The sequence below is a fragment of the Panulirus ornatus genome, chromosome 10 (assembly GCF_036320965.1).
Source record: "Panulirus ornatus isolate Po-2019 chromosome 10, ASM3632096v1, whole genome shotgun sequence".
Taxonomy (NCBI): Eukaryota; Metazoa; Arthropoda; class Malacostraca; order Decapoda; family Palinuridae; genus Panulirus; species Panulirus ornatus.
The window spans coordinates 39,111,611-39,133,714 of NC_092233.1; the positions used below are offsets into that span (position 1 = coordinate 39,111,611).

At 42.0% G+C, this 22,104-nt stretch overlaps 1 protein-coding gene across 1 annotated transcript in view; it reads left to right on the forward strand.

The window, feature by feature from the left end:
* LOC139750628 (gonadotropin-releasing hormone II receptor-like) overlaps positions 1-9,208 on the forward strand; it is a 326,876-nt gene extending 317,668 nt beyond the window's left edge. The window contains exons 7-8 of the mRNA XM_071665304.1: positions 6,087-6,272; positions 8,794-9,208. Of these exons, the coding sequence (XP_071521405.1) occupies positions 6,087-6,272; positions 8,794-8,935 (328 nt within the window). The 3' untranslated portion in view covers positions 8,936-9,208. The remainder of the gene's footprint in view (positions 1-6,086; positions 6,273-8,793) is intronic.
* The last annotated feature ends 12,896 nt before the right edge of the window (positions 9,209-22,104 follow it).

Here is a 22,104-nt window from a genome sequence, read left to right on the forward strand (position 1 = left end):
CGGGGTTGACGTGCTGTCAGTGGATTGAATCAAAGCATGTGAAGCGTCTGGGGTAAACCATGGAAAGCTGTGTAGGTATGTATATTTGCGTGTGTGGACGTATGTATATACATGTGTATGGGGGGGGGTTGGGCCATTTCTTTCGTCTGTTTCCTTGCGCTACCTCGCAAACGCGGGAGACAGCGACAAAGTATAATAATATAATAATAATAATATATATATATATATATATATATATATATATATATATATATATATATATGCTTGTGGCATGAGAAGAGTGGGAGGTGGGTTGATTATAAAAGGTAGTGAGTGGTGGGATGAAGAAGTAAGATTATTAGTGAAAGAGAAGAGAGAGGCATTTGGACGATTTTTGCAGGGAAAAAATGCAATTGAGTGGGAGATGCATAAAAGAAAGAGACAGGAGGTCAAGAGAAAGGTGCAAGAGGTGAAAAAGAGGGCAAATGAGAGTTGGGGTGAGAGAGTATCATTAAATTTTAGGGAGAATAAAAAGATCTTCTGGAAGGAGGTAAATAAAGTGCGTAAGACAAGGGAGCAAATGGGAACTTCAGTAAAGGGCGCAAATGGGGAGGTGATAACAAGTAGTGGTGGTGTGAGAAGGAGATGGAGTAAGTATTTTGAAGGTTTGTTGAATGTGTTAGATGATAGAGTGGAAGATATAGGGTGTCTTGGTCGAGGTGGTGAGCAAAGTGAGAGGGTTAGGGAAAATGATTTGGTAATGAGAGAAGAGGTAGTAAAAGCTTTGCGGAAGATGAAAGCCGGCAAGGCAGCAGGTTTGGATGGTATTGCAGGTAGAATTTATTAAAAAAGGGGGTGACTGTATTATTGACTGGTTGGTAAGGTTATTTAATGGATGAATGACTCATGGTGAGGTGCCTGAGGATTGGCGGAATGCGTGCATAGTGCCATTGTACAAAGGCAAAGGAGATAAGAGTGAGTGCTCATATTTCAGAGGTTTAAGTTTGTTGAGTATTCCTGGTAAATTATATAGGAGGGTATTGATTGAGAGGTTGAAGGCATGTACAGAGCATCAGATTGGGAAGAACAGTGTGGTTTCAGAAGTGGTAGAGGATGTGTGGATCAGGTGTCTGCTTTGAAGAATGTATGTGAGAAATACTTAGAAAAGCAAATGTATTTGTATGTAGCATTTATGGATCTGGAGAAGGCATATGATAGAGTTGATAGAGATGCTCTGTGGAAGGTATTAAGATTATATGGTGTGGGAGGCAAGTTGTTAGAAGCAGTGAAAAGTTTTTATCGAGGATGTAAGGCACGTGTACCTGTAGGAAGAGAGGAAAGTGATTGGTTCTCAGTGAATGTAGGTTTGCGGCAGGGGTGTGTGGTGTCTCCATGGTTGTTTAATTTGTTCATGGATGGGGTTGCATACTTGCCCCTCTTTCCAAAACTCTTGCATTCACCTGCCTAACAACCCCATCCATAAACAAATTAAACAACCCTGGAGACATCACACACCCCTGCCGCAAACCTACATTCACTGAGAACCAATCACTTTCCTCTCTTAACACACGTGCACATGCCTTACATCCTGGATAAAAACTTTTCACTGCTTCTAACAACTTGCCTCCCACACCATATATTCCTAAAACCTTCCACAGAGCATCTCTATCAACTCTATCATATGCTTTCTCCAGATCCATAAATGCTACATACAAATCCATTTGTTTTTCTAAGTATTTCTCACATACATTCTTCAAAGCAAACACCTGATCCACACATCCTCTACCACTTCTGAAACCACACTGCTCTTCCCCAATCTGATGCTCTGTACATGCCTTTACCCTCTCAATCAATAATTTACCAGGAATACTCAACAAACTTATACCTCTGTAATTTGAGCACCCACTCTTATCCCTTTTGCCTTTGTAGAATGGCACTATGCAAGCATTCCGCTAATCCTCAGGCACCTCACCATGAATCACAAATACATCAAATAACCTTACCAACCAGTCTACAATACAGTCACGCCCTTTTTTAATAAATTCCACTGCAATCCATCCAAACCTGGTGCCTTGCCGGCTTTCATCTTCCGTAAAGCTTTTACTACCTCTTTTCTATTTACCAAATCATTTTCCCTAACCCTCTCACTTTGCACACCACCTCGACCAAAACACCCTATATCTGCCACTCTATCATCAAACACATTCAACAAACCTTCAAATTACTCTTTCCATGTCCTTCTCACATCACCACTACTTGTTGTCACCTCCCCATTAGCCCCCTTCACTGAAGTTCCCATTTGCTCCCTTGTCTTACGCACTTTATTTACCTCCTTCCAGAACATCTTTTTATTCTCCCTAAAATTTAATGATACTCTCTCACCCCAACTCTCATTTGCCCTCTTTTTCACCTCTTGCACCTTTCTCTTGACGTCCTGCCTCTTTCTTTTATACCTCTCCCACTCATTTGCATTTTTTCCCTGCAAAAATCGTCCAAATGCCTCTCTTTTCTCTTTCACTGAAAATCTTACTTCTTCATCCCACCACTCACTACCTTTTCTAATCAGCCCACCTCCCACGCTTCTCATGCCACAAGCATCTTTTGCGCAAGCCATCACTGCTTCCCTAAATACATTTCATTCCTCCCCTACTCCCCTTTTTCCTTTGTTCTCACCTTTTTCCAATCTGTACCCAGTCTCTCCTGGTACTTCCTCACACAAGTCTCCTTCCCAAGCTCACTTACTCTCACCGCTCTCTTCACCCCAACATTCTTTCTTTTTCTCTTCTTATATATATATATATATATATATATGTATATATATATATATATATATATATATATATATATATATATATATATATATATATATATATATATATATATATATATATATATATATATATATATATATATATTTATCCCTGGGGATAGGGGATTAAGAATACTTCCCACGTATTCCCTGCGTGTCGTAGAAGGCGACTAAAAGGGGAGGGAGCGGGGGGCTGGAAATCCTCCCCTCTCGTTTTTTTTTTTAATTTTCCAAAAGAAGGAACAGAGGGGGCCAGGTGAGGATATTCCAAAAAAGGCCCAGTCCTCTGTTCTTAACGCTACCTCGTTAACGCGGGAAATGGCGAATAGTTTAAAAAAAAAAAAAATATATATATATATATATATACATATATATATATATATATATATATATATATATATATATATATATATATATATATATATATATATATATATATAGGTAAATAAATTGCGTAAGACAAGGAAGCAAATGGGAACTTCAGTGAAGGGCGCAAATGGGGAGGTGATAACAAGTAGTGGTGATGTGAGAAGGAGATGGAATTAGTATTTTGAAGGTTTGTTGAATGTGTTTGATGATAGAGTGGCAGATATAGGGTGTTTTGGTCGAGGTGGTGTGCAAAGTGAGAGGGTTAGCGAAAATGATTTGGTAAACAGAGAAGAGGTAGTAAAAGCTTTGCGGAAGATGAAAGCCGGCAAGGCAGCAGGTTTGGATCGTATTGCAGTGGAATTTATTAAAAAAGGGAGTGACTGTATTGTTGACTGGTTGGTAAGGTTGTTTAATGTATGTATGACTCATGGTGAGGTGCCTGAGGATTGGCGGAATGCGTGCATAGTGTGATTGTACAAAGGCAAAGGGGATAAGAGTGCTCAAATTACAGAGGTATAAGTTTGTTGAGTATTCCTGGTAAATTATATGGGAGGGTGTTGATTGAGAGGGTGAAGGCATGTACAGAGCATCAGATTGGGGAAAAGCAGTGTGGTTTCAGAAGTGGTAGAGGATGTGTGGATCAGGTGTTTGCTTTGAAGAATGTATGTGAGAAATACTTAGAAAAGCAAATGGATTTGTATGTAGCATTTATGGATCTGGAGAAGGCATATGATAGAGTTGATAGAGATGCTCTGTGGAAGGTATTAAGAATATATGGTGTGGGAGGAAAGTTGTTAGAAGCAGGTAAAAGTTTTTATCGAGGATGTAAGGCATGTGTACGTGTAGGAAGAGAGGAAAGTGATTGGTTCTCAGTGAATGTAGGTTTGCGGCAGGGGTGTTTGATGTCTCCATGGTTGTTTAATTTGTTTATGGATGGGGTTGTTAGGGAGGTGAATGCAAGAGTTTTGGAAAGAGGGGCAAGTATGAAGTCTGTTGGGGATGAGAGAGCTTGGGAAGTGAGTCAGTTGTTGTTCGCTGATGATACAGCGCTGGTGGCTGATTCATGTGAGAAACTGCAGAAGCTGGTGACTGAGTTTGGTAAAGTGTGTGCAAGAAGAAATTTAAGAGTAAATGTGAATAAGAGCAAGGTTATTAGGTACAGTAGGGTTGAGTGTCAAGTCAATTGGGAGGTGAGTTTGAATGGAGAAAAACTGGAGGAAGTGAAGTGTTTTAGATATCTGGGAGTGGATCTGGCAGCGGATGGAACCATGGAAGCGGAAGTGGATCATAGGGTGGGGGAGGGGGCGAAAATTCTGGGAGCCTTGAAGAATGTGTGGAAGTCGAGAACATTATCTCGAAAAGCAAAAATGGGTATGTTTGAAGGAATAGTGGTTCCAACAATGCTGTATGGTTGCGAGGCGTGGGCTATGGATAGAGTTGTGCGCAGGAGGATGGATGTGCTGGAAATGAGATGTTTGAGGACAATGTGTGGTGTGAGGTGGTTTGATCGAGTAAGTAAAGTAAGGGTAAGAGAGATGTGTGGAAATAAAAAGAGCGTGGTTGAGAGAGCAGAAGAGGGTGTTTTGAAATGGTTTGGGCACATGGAGAGAATGAGTGAGGAAAGATTGATCAAGAGGATATATGTGTCGGAGGTGGAGGGAACGATGAGAAGAGGGAGACCAAATTGGAGGTGGAAAGATGGAGTGAAAATGATTTTGTGTGATCGGGGCCTGAACATGCAGGAGGGTGAAAGGAGGGCAAGGAATAGAGTGAAGTGGAGCGATGTGGTATACCGGGGTTGACATGCTGTCAGTGGATTGAATCAAGGCATGTGAAGCGTCTGGGGTAAACCATGGAAAGCTGTGTAGGTATGTATATTTGCGTGTGTGGACGTATGTATATACATCTGTATGGAGGTGGGTTGGGCCATTTCTTTCGTCTGTTTCCTTGCGCTACCTCGCAAACGCGGGAGACAGCGACAAAGCAAAAAAAAAAAAATATATATATATATATATATATATATATATATATATATATATATATATATATATATGTATATATATATATATATATATATATATATATATATATATATATATATATATATATATATATATATATATATATATATATATATATATATATATATATATGTGTGTGTGTTTTCCCTGGGGATAGGGGAGAAAGAATACTTCCCACGTATTCCCTGCGTGTCGTAGAAGGCGACTAAAAGGGGAGGGAGCGGGGGGCTGGAAATCCTCCCCTCTCTTTTTTTTTTAATTTTCCAAAAGAAGGAACAGTGAATTGGGCCAGGTGAGGGTATTCCCTCAAATGCCCAGTCCTCTGTTCTTAACGCTATCTCGCTAATGCGGGAAATGGCGAATAGTTTGAAAGAAAAGAAAGAATATATATGTGTGTGTGTGTGTGTGTGTGTGTGTGTGTGTGTGTGTGTGTGTGTGTGTGTGTGTGTGTGTGTGTTAAAGTAAATGTTAAATCATTGTACGAATAATCAATTCAATTTATATTATGGATATGTATGTACATACGTTGATGTTAAGCTGCTCATACTAATTCCAGTATGATTTGTGAGCAGTGTCCAGTGGTTACCTTATCAGCACAAGCTGGCTATAGAAGCTTAGCTTAACTCCTAGAGCTTCATCACTGCATCATACTCCTTAAACCTACTTTTTCCTACGTGTAAATCTGAGGTACGAGCATTTTACACTGGAACCAGTTCCCTTACTTCTTATATGTATGGAACATGTTACCGTGAGGTTGCCCTCTGGAACGTATCATCCCCTGGAGTTGATAATGATTCAGATATCACCTTCGAAGCACTTCAAGCAGTTGATCTTGCCCACCTGTCTGTCTGTATGTCCGTCTCTCTGTGTGTCTGATGCAACTTCGTCACCCATGTTCTCTCCGGCAGGTACTTCATCGACAGACGGAGCGCCCAGCGAGTGGACCCGCGCGTGCAGGCTTCGCTCTTCATATTCGCTGTGGCTAACTCCACCGTCAACCCGCTCGTCTATGGCTACTTCAACGTGCGTAGAGGTGGCAGGAACCCACAGTCCCGCCAGGAGTGGAGGATGAAGAGGATAGTCTACAAGCCTCCGTAAGAGAGTGGGTGGTGGGAGTGGGTGGTGGGAGTGGGCTGTGGGAGTGGGCTGTGGGAGTGGGTGTGGGAGAGGCTAGAGCGGGTGGTGAAAGGTGCTAAAGTGGACGATAGGAGGTGCTAGAGCGAGCGGTGGGAGGTGCTAGAGTTAACGATGGGAAGTGCTAGAGCAGACGGTTGGAAATGCTAGAGTGAGAGGTGGAAGGTGCTATAGTGGACGGTGGGAGGTGCTAAACTGAGCGGTGGGAGGTGCTAGAGTAAGCAGAGAGCGGTGCTAATGTAACAGAGGAAGGTGCTAGAGTAAACGGTGAGAGGTGCTAGAGTAGGCGGTGAGAAGTGCTAAAGTGGTCGGTGTGAAGTGCTAGAGAAGGCGTGGGGAGGTGCGAGAGTGGACGGTGAGAAGTGCTAGAGTAGCCGGTGGGAGGTGCTAAATTGAACGTTAGGAGGTGTTAGAGTGGGTAGCGGGAGGTGCTAGATTCGATGGGGGTATGAGTCGGAGTGGACGGTGGGAGTTGCTAGAGTGGACGGTGGGAGTTGCTAGAGTGGACGGTGGGAGGTGTTTGAGTGGATAGTGGGAGGTGCTAGAGAGGGTGGTTGGAGGTGGTAGAGTGGATGGTGGGAGATACTATAGTGGACGATGGGAGGTTCTAGAGTGGGCGGTGGAAGGTTTTAGAGTGGGCGGTGGAAGGTTTTAGAGTGGGCGGTGGGAGGTTCTAGAGTGGACGGTGGGAGGTTCTAGAGTGGACGGTGGGAGGTTCTGGGGTGGACGGTGGGAAGTGCTAAAGTGGGCAGTGGGAAGAGTGGGCGATGGGAGATACTACATTGGACAATGGGAGGTGCTGAAGTGGTTGATGGGAGATGCTAAAGTGGAAGATGGGAGGCGCTAAAGTGCCTGATGGGAGGCGGTAGAGTGGAGGGTGGGAGAGGCTAGAGTGGGTTATGCGAGGGGTAGAGTAGGTGGGGGAGCAACTAGAGTCAGTGTGGAGATGAACAGAATAGTGGGGAAGAGATAGAGATAGATAGATAGATAGACAGACAGATAGAGAGAGAGAGAGAGAGAGAGAGAGAGAGAGAGAGAGAGAGAGAGAGAGAGAGAGAGAGAGAGAGAGAGAGAGAGAGAGAGAGAGAGAGAGAGAGAGAGAGAGAGAGAGAGAGAGAGAGAGAGAGAGAGAGAGAGAGTAATACTTGATAGCTCCAAGTATTCATACTTTCCACTCCCTCGGTTTTGCTGGTAAATCGTTTCAGATTTCCGTCTTAAATGTTTATTAAGTTTATACCCATGTTTTTAACTGCTGACCCTGCAGCATAATAGTAGTTCAACTTTGCCTCTTATTTCATGTCAGACATCTGCATTGTTGGCTTTCTGTCCCTTGTTTGGGCCTGAAAGTAGTATTTTCTCGGAGCATTCAAGTCTTCATCTATGGTATATACCAAATCTATGACGTTTACTTCAGTTCTCCAGTAAGACCCTTGTGTGCAGTTATTTAAATGTCCTTAATTGTTCCTGGAATTATTTGCTCAGATTTCTCCTCATCATCTTACACCGAGTGTTTTCTGTCCATCTGTATATAGTATCCAGATCTCTTTGCGGTTTTGGTGTTCGTATTTCCCATCTTCTACTGCTTTATTTACTCTCAGGTCAGCTTCAGAAGACCTGATTACTCTCTTTCTTACATCTTTATCTGTGTCGGTCATCATGATTACCCAAAGCACTGAAGCTAATTCATTGCTCGACACCAGACAGCAAGTTATCTGCGTCTGAAGTGGTTCCATTTGCTGCCACATTGAAACTCTGAAAACGCTGTTCGTTAGCATTTCTTTCATTATCTTTTCCTCAAATGTTTTGATTTGCCACTTTGTATAATCATGCTCCTTAGTTCAGGGTAAAGTGCATTTTGCAAAATCCAGAAAAAAAGTCAGTTTCCTTCACCATCATTACCTCCATATGTTGTCATAGTTATGACCTTCGTTTATGAATTTGTTATAAATAAGATATTCCACCACGTGTTTCTTTATCTCTACCTCAGATATTTTGATGACACACAGTGTTATTATGCTGTCTGGTCTGTGCTATTTCAGCAGCAATTTGGATCCCCTTTGTTCATTGATGTGCTATTTACTACTTCATGTACATACGCTATGTTATTATTTTGTCCCACAAACATTATGGGAGGCTCGCTATTGTCTTCTTTATCTTTTCATTTATTTTTTCTCTGGGGTTCCACCAGGTCCTGAAGTTGAATAATCTTTTATGGATCATTAATTGCTTCAATTATGCCTCTGTCTGTCTATAAGTGGATCTTCGTCATAACCATTAGTTATTTCCGAAAGTGTCTTCGTTTTCTTTTCTACTAAATATTGGATGAGAGAGAGAGAGAGAGAGAGAGAGAGAGAGAGAGAGAGAGAGAGAGAGAGAGAGAGAGAGAGAGAGAGAGAGAGAGAGAGAGAGAGAGAGAGAGAGAGAGAGAGAGAGAGATGGTAGCAGCACCAGAGCGCCTGACAGTTGTTCCTCCTCCGTCAGGTTCCGGCACCACCTGGCAGGGTGCGCCTGCAGCCCTGCTAGGAGCTCATCTAGCGACCTGCCCTGCCATCACCTCTACCATGTGCCCAACGGGTTTCGCCCCCGCTGTGGACTACACCCGCACCCTTTCCCTGACGTCTAACATCACTATACCCACTCCTACCCAGGGAGAAGACGATATCTTGTAAAGAATCAAGGACACGTACAAGTGGACTTGCAGAGGTGAGGCAGAGCCTCCTACAAAGCAATAGAGACGTTTGATGGAAGTTGACGTCACAGTAAAAAAGAGAACACGGCTGAGGGTTTCATGAAGGACTTGCCTGTACAAGGCGCTACGAGGTTCTTGTGAGGAGGATTACCCTTGCCAACAAACATATCAAATATCTTTATGCCTTTCTATATGAATACATACATACACCAGTGGAGAATAATGTCTTGTATTATTCCCTCAACATATCTTACGACGAGGTTCTGCTCAGAGAACTATCTAATCCACATGGATTCTTGTCTCGCTGACGTGTCATGGTAGGAATGTATTTCCTATACCGTCGTCAAGCGTAAGTGACGGTGTAAAACACACGAAGCCTCCTAGAGTGCTTCTGAAACATATGACTCGAGACAGACACCACACGAGAAAACCTTATTGTAAGTGTTTCTGAACAGCCACAATGAAGCAGTCCCGTCGTGGTTTAGAGACAAAGGTGCGGAGAAAAGTATATACCCACAGACACGAACACTGTCTCCTGTAATAATCTAGACGACATTCCGTTTACATAAGAGAGGTCACAGCGGGTGAGGCTGACGTCGCCTACATAGCTAAGGTTACCGTCTCAGCAAGTGTTGAGCGTCTGGTTAAAAGATGAAGGAAAGGGATGAAATATAAATATTCAAATCTACAGTTTTGGAAAAATGTTATATACTTAGAGACCGAGAGAGAACACACACTGGAAGGAAAGAGACGTACTAACAAGTGAGGAATAGATAATAATTGTGAAATACTGGCTTCTGTGGTGGAAGAGAGCACCAGCATGAGTCTGTGGTGGTAGAGAGACTCATCACGGATCTGTGATGGTAGAGAGGGTTAACAGGGATCTGTGGTTTTGGAAAGGGATAACTGGGTTCTGTGATGGTGGAAAGGGCTAGCAGGGGTATGTGGTGCTGCAGAGAGCCAGCAGGAGTCTGTGGTGGTAGACTGGGATAGCAGGGGTCTGTGGTAGTGAAGACGGCCAGGAGTGGTTTGTGGTGGAAGAGAGGGCCTGCTAGGGTTTATGGTGGTAAAGAGGGCTAGCAGGGTTTTGTGGTGGTGCAGAGAGCTAGCGGGTTTGTGCAGGTAAAGAGGGCCAGCAGGGATATGTGGTGGTGAAGAGACTTAACAAGGGTGTGTGGTGGTGAAGAATAGCAGGGGTCTGTGGTGGTAGATAGGGCTAGGTAGGGTCTGTGGTGGTAGAGAGAGCTAATAAGGATCTCTGGTGGAGAAGGATAACACGTCTGTGATGATTAAGAAGGCTACTATTGGCCTGTGGTGGTGCACAGATAGCAGGGGTCCTTCATGGTGGAAAGGACTAGCGGGGGACTGCGGTGTTGGAAAGCGCCAACAGAGGTCTGTGTTAGTGGAGAGGACCAGCAGGGGACTGTGGTGGTGGAAAGCGCCAACAGGGTATACCACATCGTTCCAATTCACTCTATTCCTTGCACGCCTTTCGCCCTCCTGCATGTTCAGGCCCAGATCTCTCAAAATCCTTTTCACTCCATCTTTCCACCTTCAATTTCGTCTCCCACTTCTTTTTCCCTCCACCTCTGACACGTATATCCTCTTTGTCAATCTTTCCTCACTCATTCTCTCCATGTGACCAAACCATTTCAAAACAACCTCTTCTGCTCTCTCAACCATACTCTTTATTACCACACATCTCTCTCACCCTTTCATTACTTACTCGATCAAACCACCTCACACCACATATTGTCCTCAAACATTTCATTTCCAACACATCCACCCACCTCCGCACAATTCTATCTATAGCCCACGCCTCGCATCCATATAACATTGTTGGAACCTCTATTCCTTCAAACATACCCTTTTTTGCTTTCCGAGATAATGTTCTCGAACTTCCACACATTTTTCAACGTTCCCAGAACTTTCGCCCCCTTTCCCACCCTATTACTTCCGCTTCCATGGTTCCATTCGCTGCCAAATCCACTCCCAGATATCTAAAACACTTCACTTCCTCCAGTTTTTCTCCATTCAAACGTACCTCCCAATTGACTTGTCGCTCAACCCTACTGTACCTAATGACCTTGCTCTTATTCACATTTACTCTCAGCTTTCTTCTTTGACACACTTACCCAAACTCAGTCACCAGTTTCTGCAGCTTCTCACCCGAATCAGCCACCAGCGCTGTATCATCAGTGAACAACAACTGACTCACTTCCCAAGCACTCTCATCCACAACAGACTGCATACTTGCCCCTCTCTCCAAAATATTTGCATTCGCCTCCCTAACAACCCCATCCATAAACAACTTAAACAACCATGGAGACATCACGCACCCCTGGGGATAGGGGAGAAAGAATACTTCCTACGCAACCTCACGTGTCGTAGAAGGCCACTAAAGGGGACGGGAGCGGGGGACTAGAAACCCTCCCCTCCTTGTATCATAACTTTTTAAAAGGAAAAACAGAAGAAAGAGTCACGCGGGAGTGCTCATCTTCCTCGAAGGCTCAGATTGGGTTGTCTAAATGTGTGTGCATGTAACAAAGATGAGAAAAAAGGAGAGATAGGTAGTATGTTTGAGGAAAGGAAAATGGATATTCTGGGTCTTCACATGCCCTGGTTCAATCCATTGAGAGCACGTCGACCCCGGTATACCACATTGTTCCAATTCACTCTATTCCTTGCAAGCCTTTCACCCTCCTGCATGTTCAGGCCCCGATCGCTCAAAATCATTTTCACTCTATCCTTCCACCTCAAATTTCGTCTCCCACTTCTTCACGTTCCCTCCACCTATGACACATATATCCTATTTGTCAATCTTTCCTCACTCATTCTCTCCATGTGACCAAACCATTTCAATACACCCTCTTCTTCTCTCTCAACCACACTCTATTTATCATAACACATCCCTCTTACCCTTTCATTATTTACAAGATCAAACCACCTCATACCACATATTGTCCTCAAACATCTCATTTCCAACACATCCACCCTCCTCCACACAACTCTATCTATAACCCACGCCTTCGAATCATATAACATTGTTGGAACCACTATTCCTTCAAGAATACCCATTTTTTACGAGATAATGTTCTCGCCTTCCGCACATTCTTGAACGCTCCCAGAACTATCGCCCTCTCCCCCACCCTGTGACTCACTTTCGCTTCCATGGTTCCATCCGCTGCCAAATCCAGTCCCGCATATCTAAAACACTTCACTTCCTCCAGTTTTTTCTCTATTCAAACTTACCGCCTAATTGACTTATCCCTCAGCCCTACTGTACTTAATAACCATGCTGTTATTCACATTTACTCTCAGCTTTTTTTCTTACCAAACACAGTCACCAGCTTCTGCAGTTTCACACCCGAATCAGCCATCAGCGCTGTATCATCAGCGAACAAAACAGACTTACTTTCCAAGCCCTCTCATCCTTAACAGACTGTATTCTTGCCCCTTTCTTCAAAACTCTTGCATTCACCTCCCTAGTAACCCCATCCATAACCAAGTTTAACAACCATGGAGACATCACGCACCCCTGCCGTAAACCGACATTCAGTGGGAACCAATCACTTTCCTTATTTCCTACTCGTAGATATGCCTTGCATCCTCGGTGAAAACTTTTCACTGCTTCTAGCAACTTCCCTCCCACACCATATTCTCTTGATACCTTCCACAGAGCTTCAGTATCAACTCTATCATATGCCTTCTCCAGGTCCATAATTGCCACATACAAATCCATGTACAGACATCCTAGAAAATGTATGCTCATATATCCATATATTACTCATCTCAACATGACAGAGTTGATTTATTATTTCAATCTATGTTCCTTAGGGCATTCCGTATTGGTAGTCCAGAGTTTATTCATGATGAGTTTGAGAAGATATATTCTATTGGATCTAAGTTAAAGTACCCTAAATCATTCATTGATAAATCCCTTTAGTTAGCAAAGAAATAATTTTATAGAGTTGAGCCCAAACCTCCCATTGACACCAAGAACTTTTTAGTTCTCAATTTTAATAATAATTTCACTTTACTTCCCATGTTTCTTAAATCCTCTAATGTGAATGTTTCCTTCAGCAGCAATAATTCTATAAAGATTATCTTAATCAAAAATTCACCAGAAAATTCTCCTGGTTGCATCTATAAAGTCCCATGTAGAAATTGTGATAAGTTTTATGTTCGGCAGACTGGTAAGGATCATTCTGTTAGACTTAAGCAGAATAAATATAGTATAAGAACGGAACAAGAATCAAATGCCTTGTTTAATCACGTTAAAAACTATGATCATTGTATTGACAGGAGTAATGCCATCTCTGGTATTAACTTTAATACCACGAAAAATACCATTGAGTCTTCTATTATCAAATACACAGAATTATAGTCTTTATATTAGTGATGGTTTATACAAATTGGATAAATATATGAAATCAAAGGACGTAAGGGGAGTGGCGGAGGAATGTGATGTATTCATGGAAGCAGTGATGGCTTGCGCAAAATATGCTTCTGGCATGAGAAACGTGGGAGGTGGGCAGATTAGAAGGGGTAGTAAGTGGTGGGATGAGGAAGTAAGATTATTAGTGAAAGAGAATTGAGAGGTATTTGGACGAGTTTTGCAGGGAAATAGTGCAAATTATAGGGAGATGTATAAAAGAAAGAGGTAGAAGTTCAAGAGAATCGTACAAGAGGAGAAAAAGAATGGAAATGAGAGTTAGAGTGAGATAGTATCATTAAATGTCAGGGAGAATAAAAATATGTTTTGGAAGGAGGTAAATGAAGTGCGTAAGACATGAGAAGAACTGGGAACATCGTTGAAGGGGGCTAATGGGGAGGTGATAACAAGTAGTGGTGATGTGAGAAGGAGATGGAGTGAGTATTCTGAAGGTTTGTTGAATGTGTTTGATGATAGAGTGGCAGATATAGGGTGTTTTGGTCGAGGTGGTGTGCAAAGTGAGAGGGTTAGGGAAAATGATTTGGTAAACAGAGAAGAGGTAGTAAAGCCTACGCAGAAGATGATAGCCGGCAAGGCAGCAGGTTTGGAAGGTATTGCAGTGGAATCTATTAAAAAAGGGGGTGACTGTGTTGCTGACTGGTTGGATTGGATTTCTAAAATATGTATGACTCATGGTGAAGTGACTGAGGATTGGCGGAAAGCGTGCATAGTGCCATTGTACAAAGGCAAAGGAGATAAAGGTAAGTGCTCAAATTACAGAAGCATAAGTTTGTCAAGTATTGCTGGGAAATTATATGGGAGGGTATTGATTGAGAGGGTACAGACCATCAGATTGGAAAAGAGCAGTTTGGTTTCAGAAGTGGTAGAGGAAGTGTGCACCAGGTGTTTGCTGTTAAGAATGTATGTGAAAAATACTTAGAAAAGCAAATGGATTTGTATGAAGCATCTATGGATCTGGAGAAGGCATATGATAGAGTTGATAGACATGCAATATGGAAGGTAATGAGAATATATGGTGTAGAAGGCAAGTTGATGGAAGCAGCAAAAAGTTCTCATCGAGGATGTAAGGCATGTGTACAAGCAGGAAGAGAGGAAAGTGATTAGTACTCAGTAAATGTCGGTTTGCGGTACGGGTGGGTGATGTATCCATGGTTGTTTAATTTGTTTATGGATGGGATTGTTAGGGAGGTGAATGCAAGGGTTTTGGAGACAGGGGCAATTATGCAGTCTGTTGTGGACGAGAGAGCACTAGTGGCTGATTTAGATGAGAAACTGCAGAAGCTGGTGACTGAGTCTGGTAAAGTGTGTGAAAGAAGAAAGCTGAGAGTAAATGTGAATAAGAGCAAGGTTATTAGATACAGTAGGTTTGAGGGACAAGTCAATTGGGAGGTAAGTTTGAATTGAGAGAAAATAGAGGAAGTGAAGTGTTTTAGATATCTGGGAGTGGATTTGGCAGCAAGTGGAATCACAGAAGCGGAAGTAAGTCCCAGGGTGGGGGAGAGGGAGAATGTTCTTGGAGCGTTGCAAAATGTGTGGAAGGCGTGAACATAATCTCAGAAAGCATTTTGTATGTTTGAAGGAATAGTGGTTCCAACAATGTTATATGGTTGCTAGGCGTAGGCTATAGATAGAGTTGTGCGAAGGAGGGTGGATGTGTTGGAAAAGAGATGTTTAAGGGCAATATGTGGTGTGATGAGGTTTGATCTTGTAAGAAACATGTGTGGTAAGAAAGATATGTGATATGCGTGCAAGAAATAGAGTGAATTGGAACGTTGTGGTATACCGGGGTCGACCTGCTGTCAATGGATTGAAACAGGGCAAATGAAGCGTCTGGAGTAAGCCATGGAAAGATTTATGGGGCCTGAATGTGGAAAGGGAGCTGTGGTTTCGGTGCATTATACATGACAGCTAGAGACTGAGTGTGAACGAATCTAGCATTTCTTGACATTTCCTAGCGCTACCTCGCGCGAATGCGGGAAGGAGGCTTTGTCAATTCATGTGTGGCGGATTAGCGATAGGAGTGAATAAAGACAGCAAGTATGAATTATGTACATGAGTATATATGTATATGTCTGTGTATGTGTGCGTGTGTGGACGTGTATGTATAGACATATAACGCGGGAGATCGAGAAAGTATAAAAAATGATAGAATATATATATATATATATATATACATATATATATATATATATATATATATATATATATATATATATATATATATATATATATATATATATATATATATATATATATATATATATATATATATATATGTTGTATGGTTGCGAGGCGTGGGCTATGGATAGAGTTGTGCGCAGGAGGATGGATGTGCTGGAAATGAGATGTTTGAGGACACTATGTGGTGAGAGGTGGTTTCATCGAGTAAGTAACGTAAGGGTAAGAGAGATGTGTGGAAATAAAAAGAGCGTGGTTGAGAGAGCAGAAGAGGGTGTTTTGAAATGGTTTGGGCACATGGAGAGAATGAGTGAGGAAAGATTGACCAAGAGGATATATGTGTCGTAGGTGGAGGGAACGAGGAGAAGTGGGAGACTAAATTGGAGGTGGAAAGATGGAGTGAAAAAGATTTTGTGTGATCGGGGCCTAAACATGCAGGAGGGTGAAAGGAGGGCAAGGAATAGAGTGAATTGGATCAATGTGGTATACCGGGGTTGACGTGCTGTCAGTGGATTGAATCATGGCATGTGAAGCGTCTGGGGTAAACCATGGAAAGCTGTGTAGGTATGTATATTTGCGTGTGTGGACGTATGTATATTCATGTGTATGGGGGTGGGTGGGCCATTTCTTTCGTCTGTTGCCTTGCGCTACCTCGCAAACGCGGGAGACAGCGACAAAGCAAAAAAAAAAAAAAAAAAAATATATATATATATATATATATATATATATATAATATATATATATATATATATATATATATACATATATATATATATATATATATATATATATATATATATATATATATATATATATATATATATATATATATATATATATATATATATATATATATATATATATATATATATATATATATATATATATATATATATGGGGTTGTTAGGGAGGTGAATGCAAGAGTTTTGGAAAGATGGGCAAGTATTCAGTCTGTTGTGGATGAGGGAGCTTGGGAAGTGAGTCAGTTGTTGTTCGCTGATGATACAGCGCTGGTGGCTGATTCATGTGAGAAACTGCAGAAGCTGGTGAATGAGTTTGGTAAAGTGTGTGAAAGAAGAAAGTTAAGAGTAAATGTGAATAAGAGCAAGGTTATTAGGTACAGTAGGGTTGAGGGTCAAGTCAATTGGGAGGTAAGTTTGAACGGAGAAAAACTGGAGGAAGTAAAGTGTTTTAGATATCTGGGAGTGGATCTGGCAGCGGATGGAACCATGGAAGCGGAAGTGAATCATAGGGTAGGGGAGGGGGCGAAAATTCCTGGGAGCCTTGAAGGATGTGTGGAAGTCGAGAACATTATCTCGGAAAGCAAAAATGGGTATGTTTGAAGGAAGAGTGGTTCCAACAATGTTGTATGGTTGCGAGGCGTGGGCTATGGATAGAGTTGTGCGCAGGAGGGTGGATGTGCTGGAAATGAGATGTCTGAGGACAATGTGTGGTGTGAGGTGGTTTGATCGAGTAAGTAATGTAAGGGTAAGAGAGATGTGTGGAAATAAAAAGAGCGTGGTTGAGAGAGCAGAAGAGGGTGTTTTGAAATGGCTTGGGCACATGGAGAGAATGAGTGAGGAAAGATTGACCAAGAGGATATATGTGTCGGAGGTGGAGGGAACGAGGAGAAGTGGGAGACCAAATTGGAGTTGGAAAGATGGAGTAAAAAAGATTTTGAGTGATCGGGCCTGAACATGCAGGAGGGTGAAAGGAGGGCAAGGAATAGAGTGAATTGGATCGATGTGGTATACCGGGGTTGACGTGCTGTCAGTGAATTGAATTAGGGCATGTGAAGCGTCTGGGGTAAACCATGGAAAGTTGTGTGGGGCCTGGATGTGGAAACGGAGCTGTGGTTTCGGGCATTATTGCATGACAGCTAGAGACTGAGTGTGAACGAATGGGGCCATTGTTGTCTTTTCCTAGTGCTACCTCGCACACATGAGGGGGAGGGGGATGGTATTCCATGTGTGGCGAGGTGGCGATGGGAATGAATAAAGGCAGACAGTGTGAATTGTGTGCGTGGATATATATGTATGTGTCTGTGTGTGTATATATATATATATGTGTACATTGAGATGTATGGGTATGTATATTTGCGTGTGTGGACATGTATGTATATACATTGTGTATGGGGGTGGGTTGGGCCATTTCTTTCGTCTGTTTCCTCGCGCTACCTCGCAAACGCGGGAGACAGCGACTAAGCAAAATAATAATAATATAATAGATATATATATATATCATTTGTTGTTCTAGATGGCTTATATGGTGACCACTTTCTTATCTATAATAACCAGGCATCGAGCCTACTCTGTTCACACTACACATGCTGGATAAGTTTACATAATTATATATATATATATATATATATATATATATATATATATATATATATATATATATATATATATATATATATATATATATATATATATATATATATATTATCCCTGGGGATAGGGGAGAAAGAATAGTTCCCACGTGTTCCCTGCGTGTCGTAGAAGGCGACTAAAAGGGGAGGGAGCAGGGGGCTGGAAATCCTCCACTCTCATCATTTCTTTTTTTTAATTTTCCAAAAGAAGGAACAGAGAAGGGGGCCAGGTGAGGATATTCCCTCAAAGGCCCAGTCCTCTATTCTTAACGCTACCTTGCTAACGCGGGAAATGGCAAATAGTTTGAAAGAAAGAAAAAAAAAATACATATATATATATATATATATATATATATATATATATATATATATATATATATATATATATATATATATATATATTCTTTTTTCTTTTAAACTATTCGCCATTTCCCGCGTTAGCGAGGTAGCGTTAAGAACAGAGGGGCAAGTATGAAGTCTGTTGGGGATGAGAGAGCTTGGGAAGTGAGTCAGTTGTTGTTCGCTGATGATACAGCGCTGGTGGCTGATTCATGTGAGAAACTGCAGAAGCTGGTGACTGAGTTTGGAAAAGTGTGTGAAAGAAGAAAGTTAAGAGTAAATGTGAATAAGAGCAAGGTTATTAGGTACAGTAGGGTTGATGGTCAAGTCAATTGGGAGGTGAGTTTGAATGGAGAAAAACTGGAGGAAGTGAAGTGTTTTAGATATCTGGGAGTGGATCTGGCAGCGGATGGAACCATGGAAGCGGAAGTGGATCATAGGGTGGGGGAGGGGGCAAAAATCCTGGGGGCCTTGAAGAATGTGTGGAAGTCGAGAACATTATCTCGGAAAGCAAAAATGGGTATGTTTGAAGGATTAGTGGTTCCAACACTGTTGTATGGTTGCGAGGCGTGGGCTATGGATAGAGTTGTGCGCAGGAGGATGGATGTGCTGGAAATGAGATGTTTGAGGACAATGTGTGGTGTGAGGTGGTTTGATCAGGTGAGTAACGTAAGGGTAAGAGAGATGTGTGGAAATAAAAAGAGCGTGGTTGAGAGAGCAGAAGAGGGTGTTTTGAAGTGGTTTGGGCACATGGAGAGGATGAGTGAGGAAAGATTGACCAAGAGGATATATGTGTCGGAGGTGGAGGGAACAAGGAGAAGAGGGAGACCAAATTGGAGGTGGAAAGATGGAGTGAAAAAGATTTTGTGTGATCGGGGCCTGAACATGCAGGAGGGTGAAAGGAGGGCAAGGAATAGAGTGAATTGGAGCGATGTGGTATACCGCGGTTGACGTGCTGTCAGTGGATTGAAGCAAGGCATGTGAAGCGTCTGGGGTAAACCATGGAAAGCTGTATAGGTATGTATATTTGCGTGTGTGGACGTATGTATATACATGTGTATGGGGGGGGGGGGTGTTGGGCCATTTCTTTCGTCTGTTTCCTTGCGCTACCTCGCAAACGCGGGAGACAGCGAGAAAGTATAATAATAAAATATAATAAATATATATATATATATATATATATATATATATATATATATATATATATATATATATATATATATATATATATATATATATATATATATATATATATATATGTGTGTACATTGAGATGTATGGGTATGTATATTTGCGTGTGTGGACATGTATGTATATACATTGTGTATGGGGGTGGGTTGGGCCATTTCTTTCGTCTGTTTCCTCGCGCTACCTCGCAAACGCGGGAGACAGCGACTAAGCAAAATAATAATAATATAATAGATATATATATATCATTTGTTGTTCTAGATGGCTTATATGGTGACCACTTTCTTATCTATAATAACCAGGTGACTAGAAGGGACGGGACAGGCGGTCTGGAAACCCTCCCCTCCTTGTATTTTAACTTTCTAAAAGGGTAAACAACAAATAGGAGTCACGCGGGGAGTGCTCATCCTCATCGAAGGCTCAGATTGGGGAGTCTAAATGTGTGTGTGAATCTAACCAAGATGAGAAAAAAGGAGAGATAAATAGAATATTTGAGGTAAGGAACCTGGATGTTTTGGCTGCGAGTGTAACGAAGCTCAAGGGTAAAGGGGAAGAGTGGTTTGGGAATGTCTTGGGAGTAAAGTCAGGGGTTAGTGAGAGGACGAGAACAAGGGAAGGAGTAGCACTACCCCTGAAACAGGAGTGGTGGGAGTATGTAATAGAGTGTAAGGAAATAAACTCTAGATATGGGTACAACTGAAAGTGGATAGAGAGAGATGGGTGATTATTGGTGCATATGCACCTGGGCATGAGAAGAAAGATCATGAGAAGCAAGTGTTTTGGGAGCACCTGAGTGAGTGTGTTAGTAGTTTTGATGTACGAGACCGGATTATAGTGATGGGTGATTTGAAGGCAAAGGTGAGTAATGTGGCAGTTAAGGGAATAATTGAGGTAATGTTCCCATGGGGTGTTCGGTGATTTGAATGGAAATAGTGATGAGCTTCTAGGTCTATGTGCTGAAAATGGACTGGTGATTGGGAATACCTGGTTTAAAGATAGAGATATACATAAGTAAACATATGCAAGTAGGAGAGATGGCCAGCGAGCGTGATTGGATTACGTGTTAATTGTTAGGCGCGCGAAAGAGAGACTTTTGGATGCTAATGTGCTGAGAGGTGCAACTAGAGGGTTGTCTGATCATTATCTTCTGGAAGCGAAGGTGAAGACTTGTAGACATTTCCAGAAAAGAAGAGAGAATGTTGGGGTGAAGAGACTGGTGAAAGTAATGGAGCATGGGTAGGAGACTTGTTCGAGGAAGTACCAGAAGAGACTGATTATAGAATGGAAAGTGGTGAGAACAAAGGACGTAAGAGGAGTGGGGGAGGAATGGTATGTATTTAGGGAAGCAGTAATGGCTTGCGCAAAAGATACTTGTGGTTTAAAAAGCGTTGGAGGTGGGCAGATTAGAAAGGGTAGTGAGTAGTGGGATGAAGAACTAAGATTATTAGTGAAAGAGGAGAGAGAGGCATTTGGACGATTTTTGCAGGGAAATAATGGAAATGCTTGGGAGATGTATGACAGAAAGAGGCAGGAAGTAAGAGAAAAGTGCAAGAGGTGAAAAAGAGGGCAAATGAGAGTTGGGTTGAGATAGTATCATTAGATTTTAGGGAGAATAAAAAGATGTTTTGGAAGGAGGTAAATAAAGTGCGTAAGACAAGGGAACAAATAGGAACTTCAGTGAAGGGGGCCAATGGGGAGGTGATAACAAGTAGTGGTGATGTGAGAAGGAGATGGAGTGAGTATTTTGAAGGTTTGTTGAATGTGTTTGATGATAGAGTGGCAGATATAGGGTGTTTTAGTCGAGGTGGTGTGCAAAGTGAGAGGGTTAGGGAAAATGATTTGGTAAACAGAGAAGAGATAGTAAAAGCTTTGCGGAAGATGAAAGCCGGCAAGGCAGCAGGTTTGGATGGTATTGCAGTGGAATCTATTAAAAGAGGGGGTGACTGTATTGTAGACTGGTTGGTAAGGTTATTAAATGTATGTATGACTCATGGTGAGGTGCCTGAGGATTGGCGGAATGCGTGCATAGTGCAATTGTACAAAGGGAAAGGGGATAAGAGTGAGTGCTCAAATTACAGAGGTATAAGTTTGTTGAGTATTCTTAGTAAATTATATGGGAGGGTATTGATTGAAAGGGTGAAGGGATGTACAGAGCATCAGATTTGGGAAGAGCAGTGTGGTTTCAGAAGTGGTAGAGGATGTGTGGATCAGGTGTTTGCTTTGAAGAATGTATGTGAGAAATACTTAGAAAAGCAAATGGATTTGTATGTAGCATTTATGGATCTGGAGAAGGCATATGATAGAGTTGATAGAGATGCTCTGTAGGAAGGTATTAAGAATATATGGTGTGGGAGGCAAGTTGTTAGAAGCAGTGAAAAGTTTTTATCGAGGATGTAAGGCATGTGTACGTGTAGGAAGAAAGGAAAGTGATTGGTTCTCAGTGAATGTAGGTTTGCGGCAGGGGTGTGTGATGTCCCCATGCTTGTTTAATTTGTTTATGGATGGGGTTGTTAGGGAGGTAAATGCAAGAGTTTTGGAAAGAGGGGCAAGTATGAAGTCTGTTGTGGATGC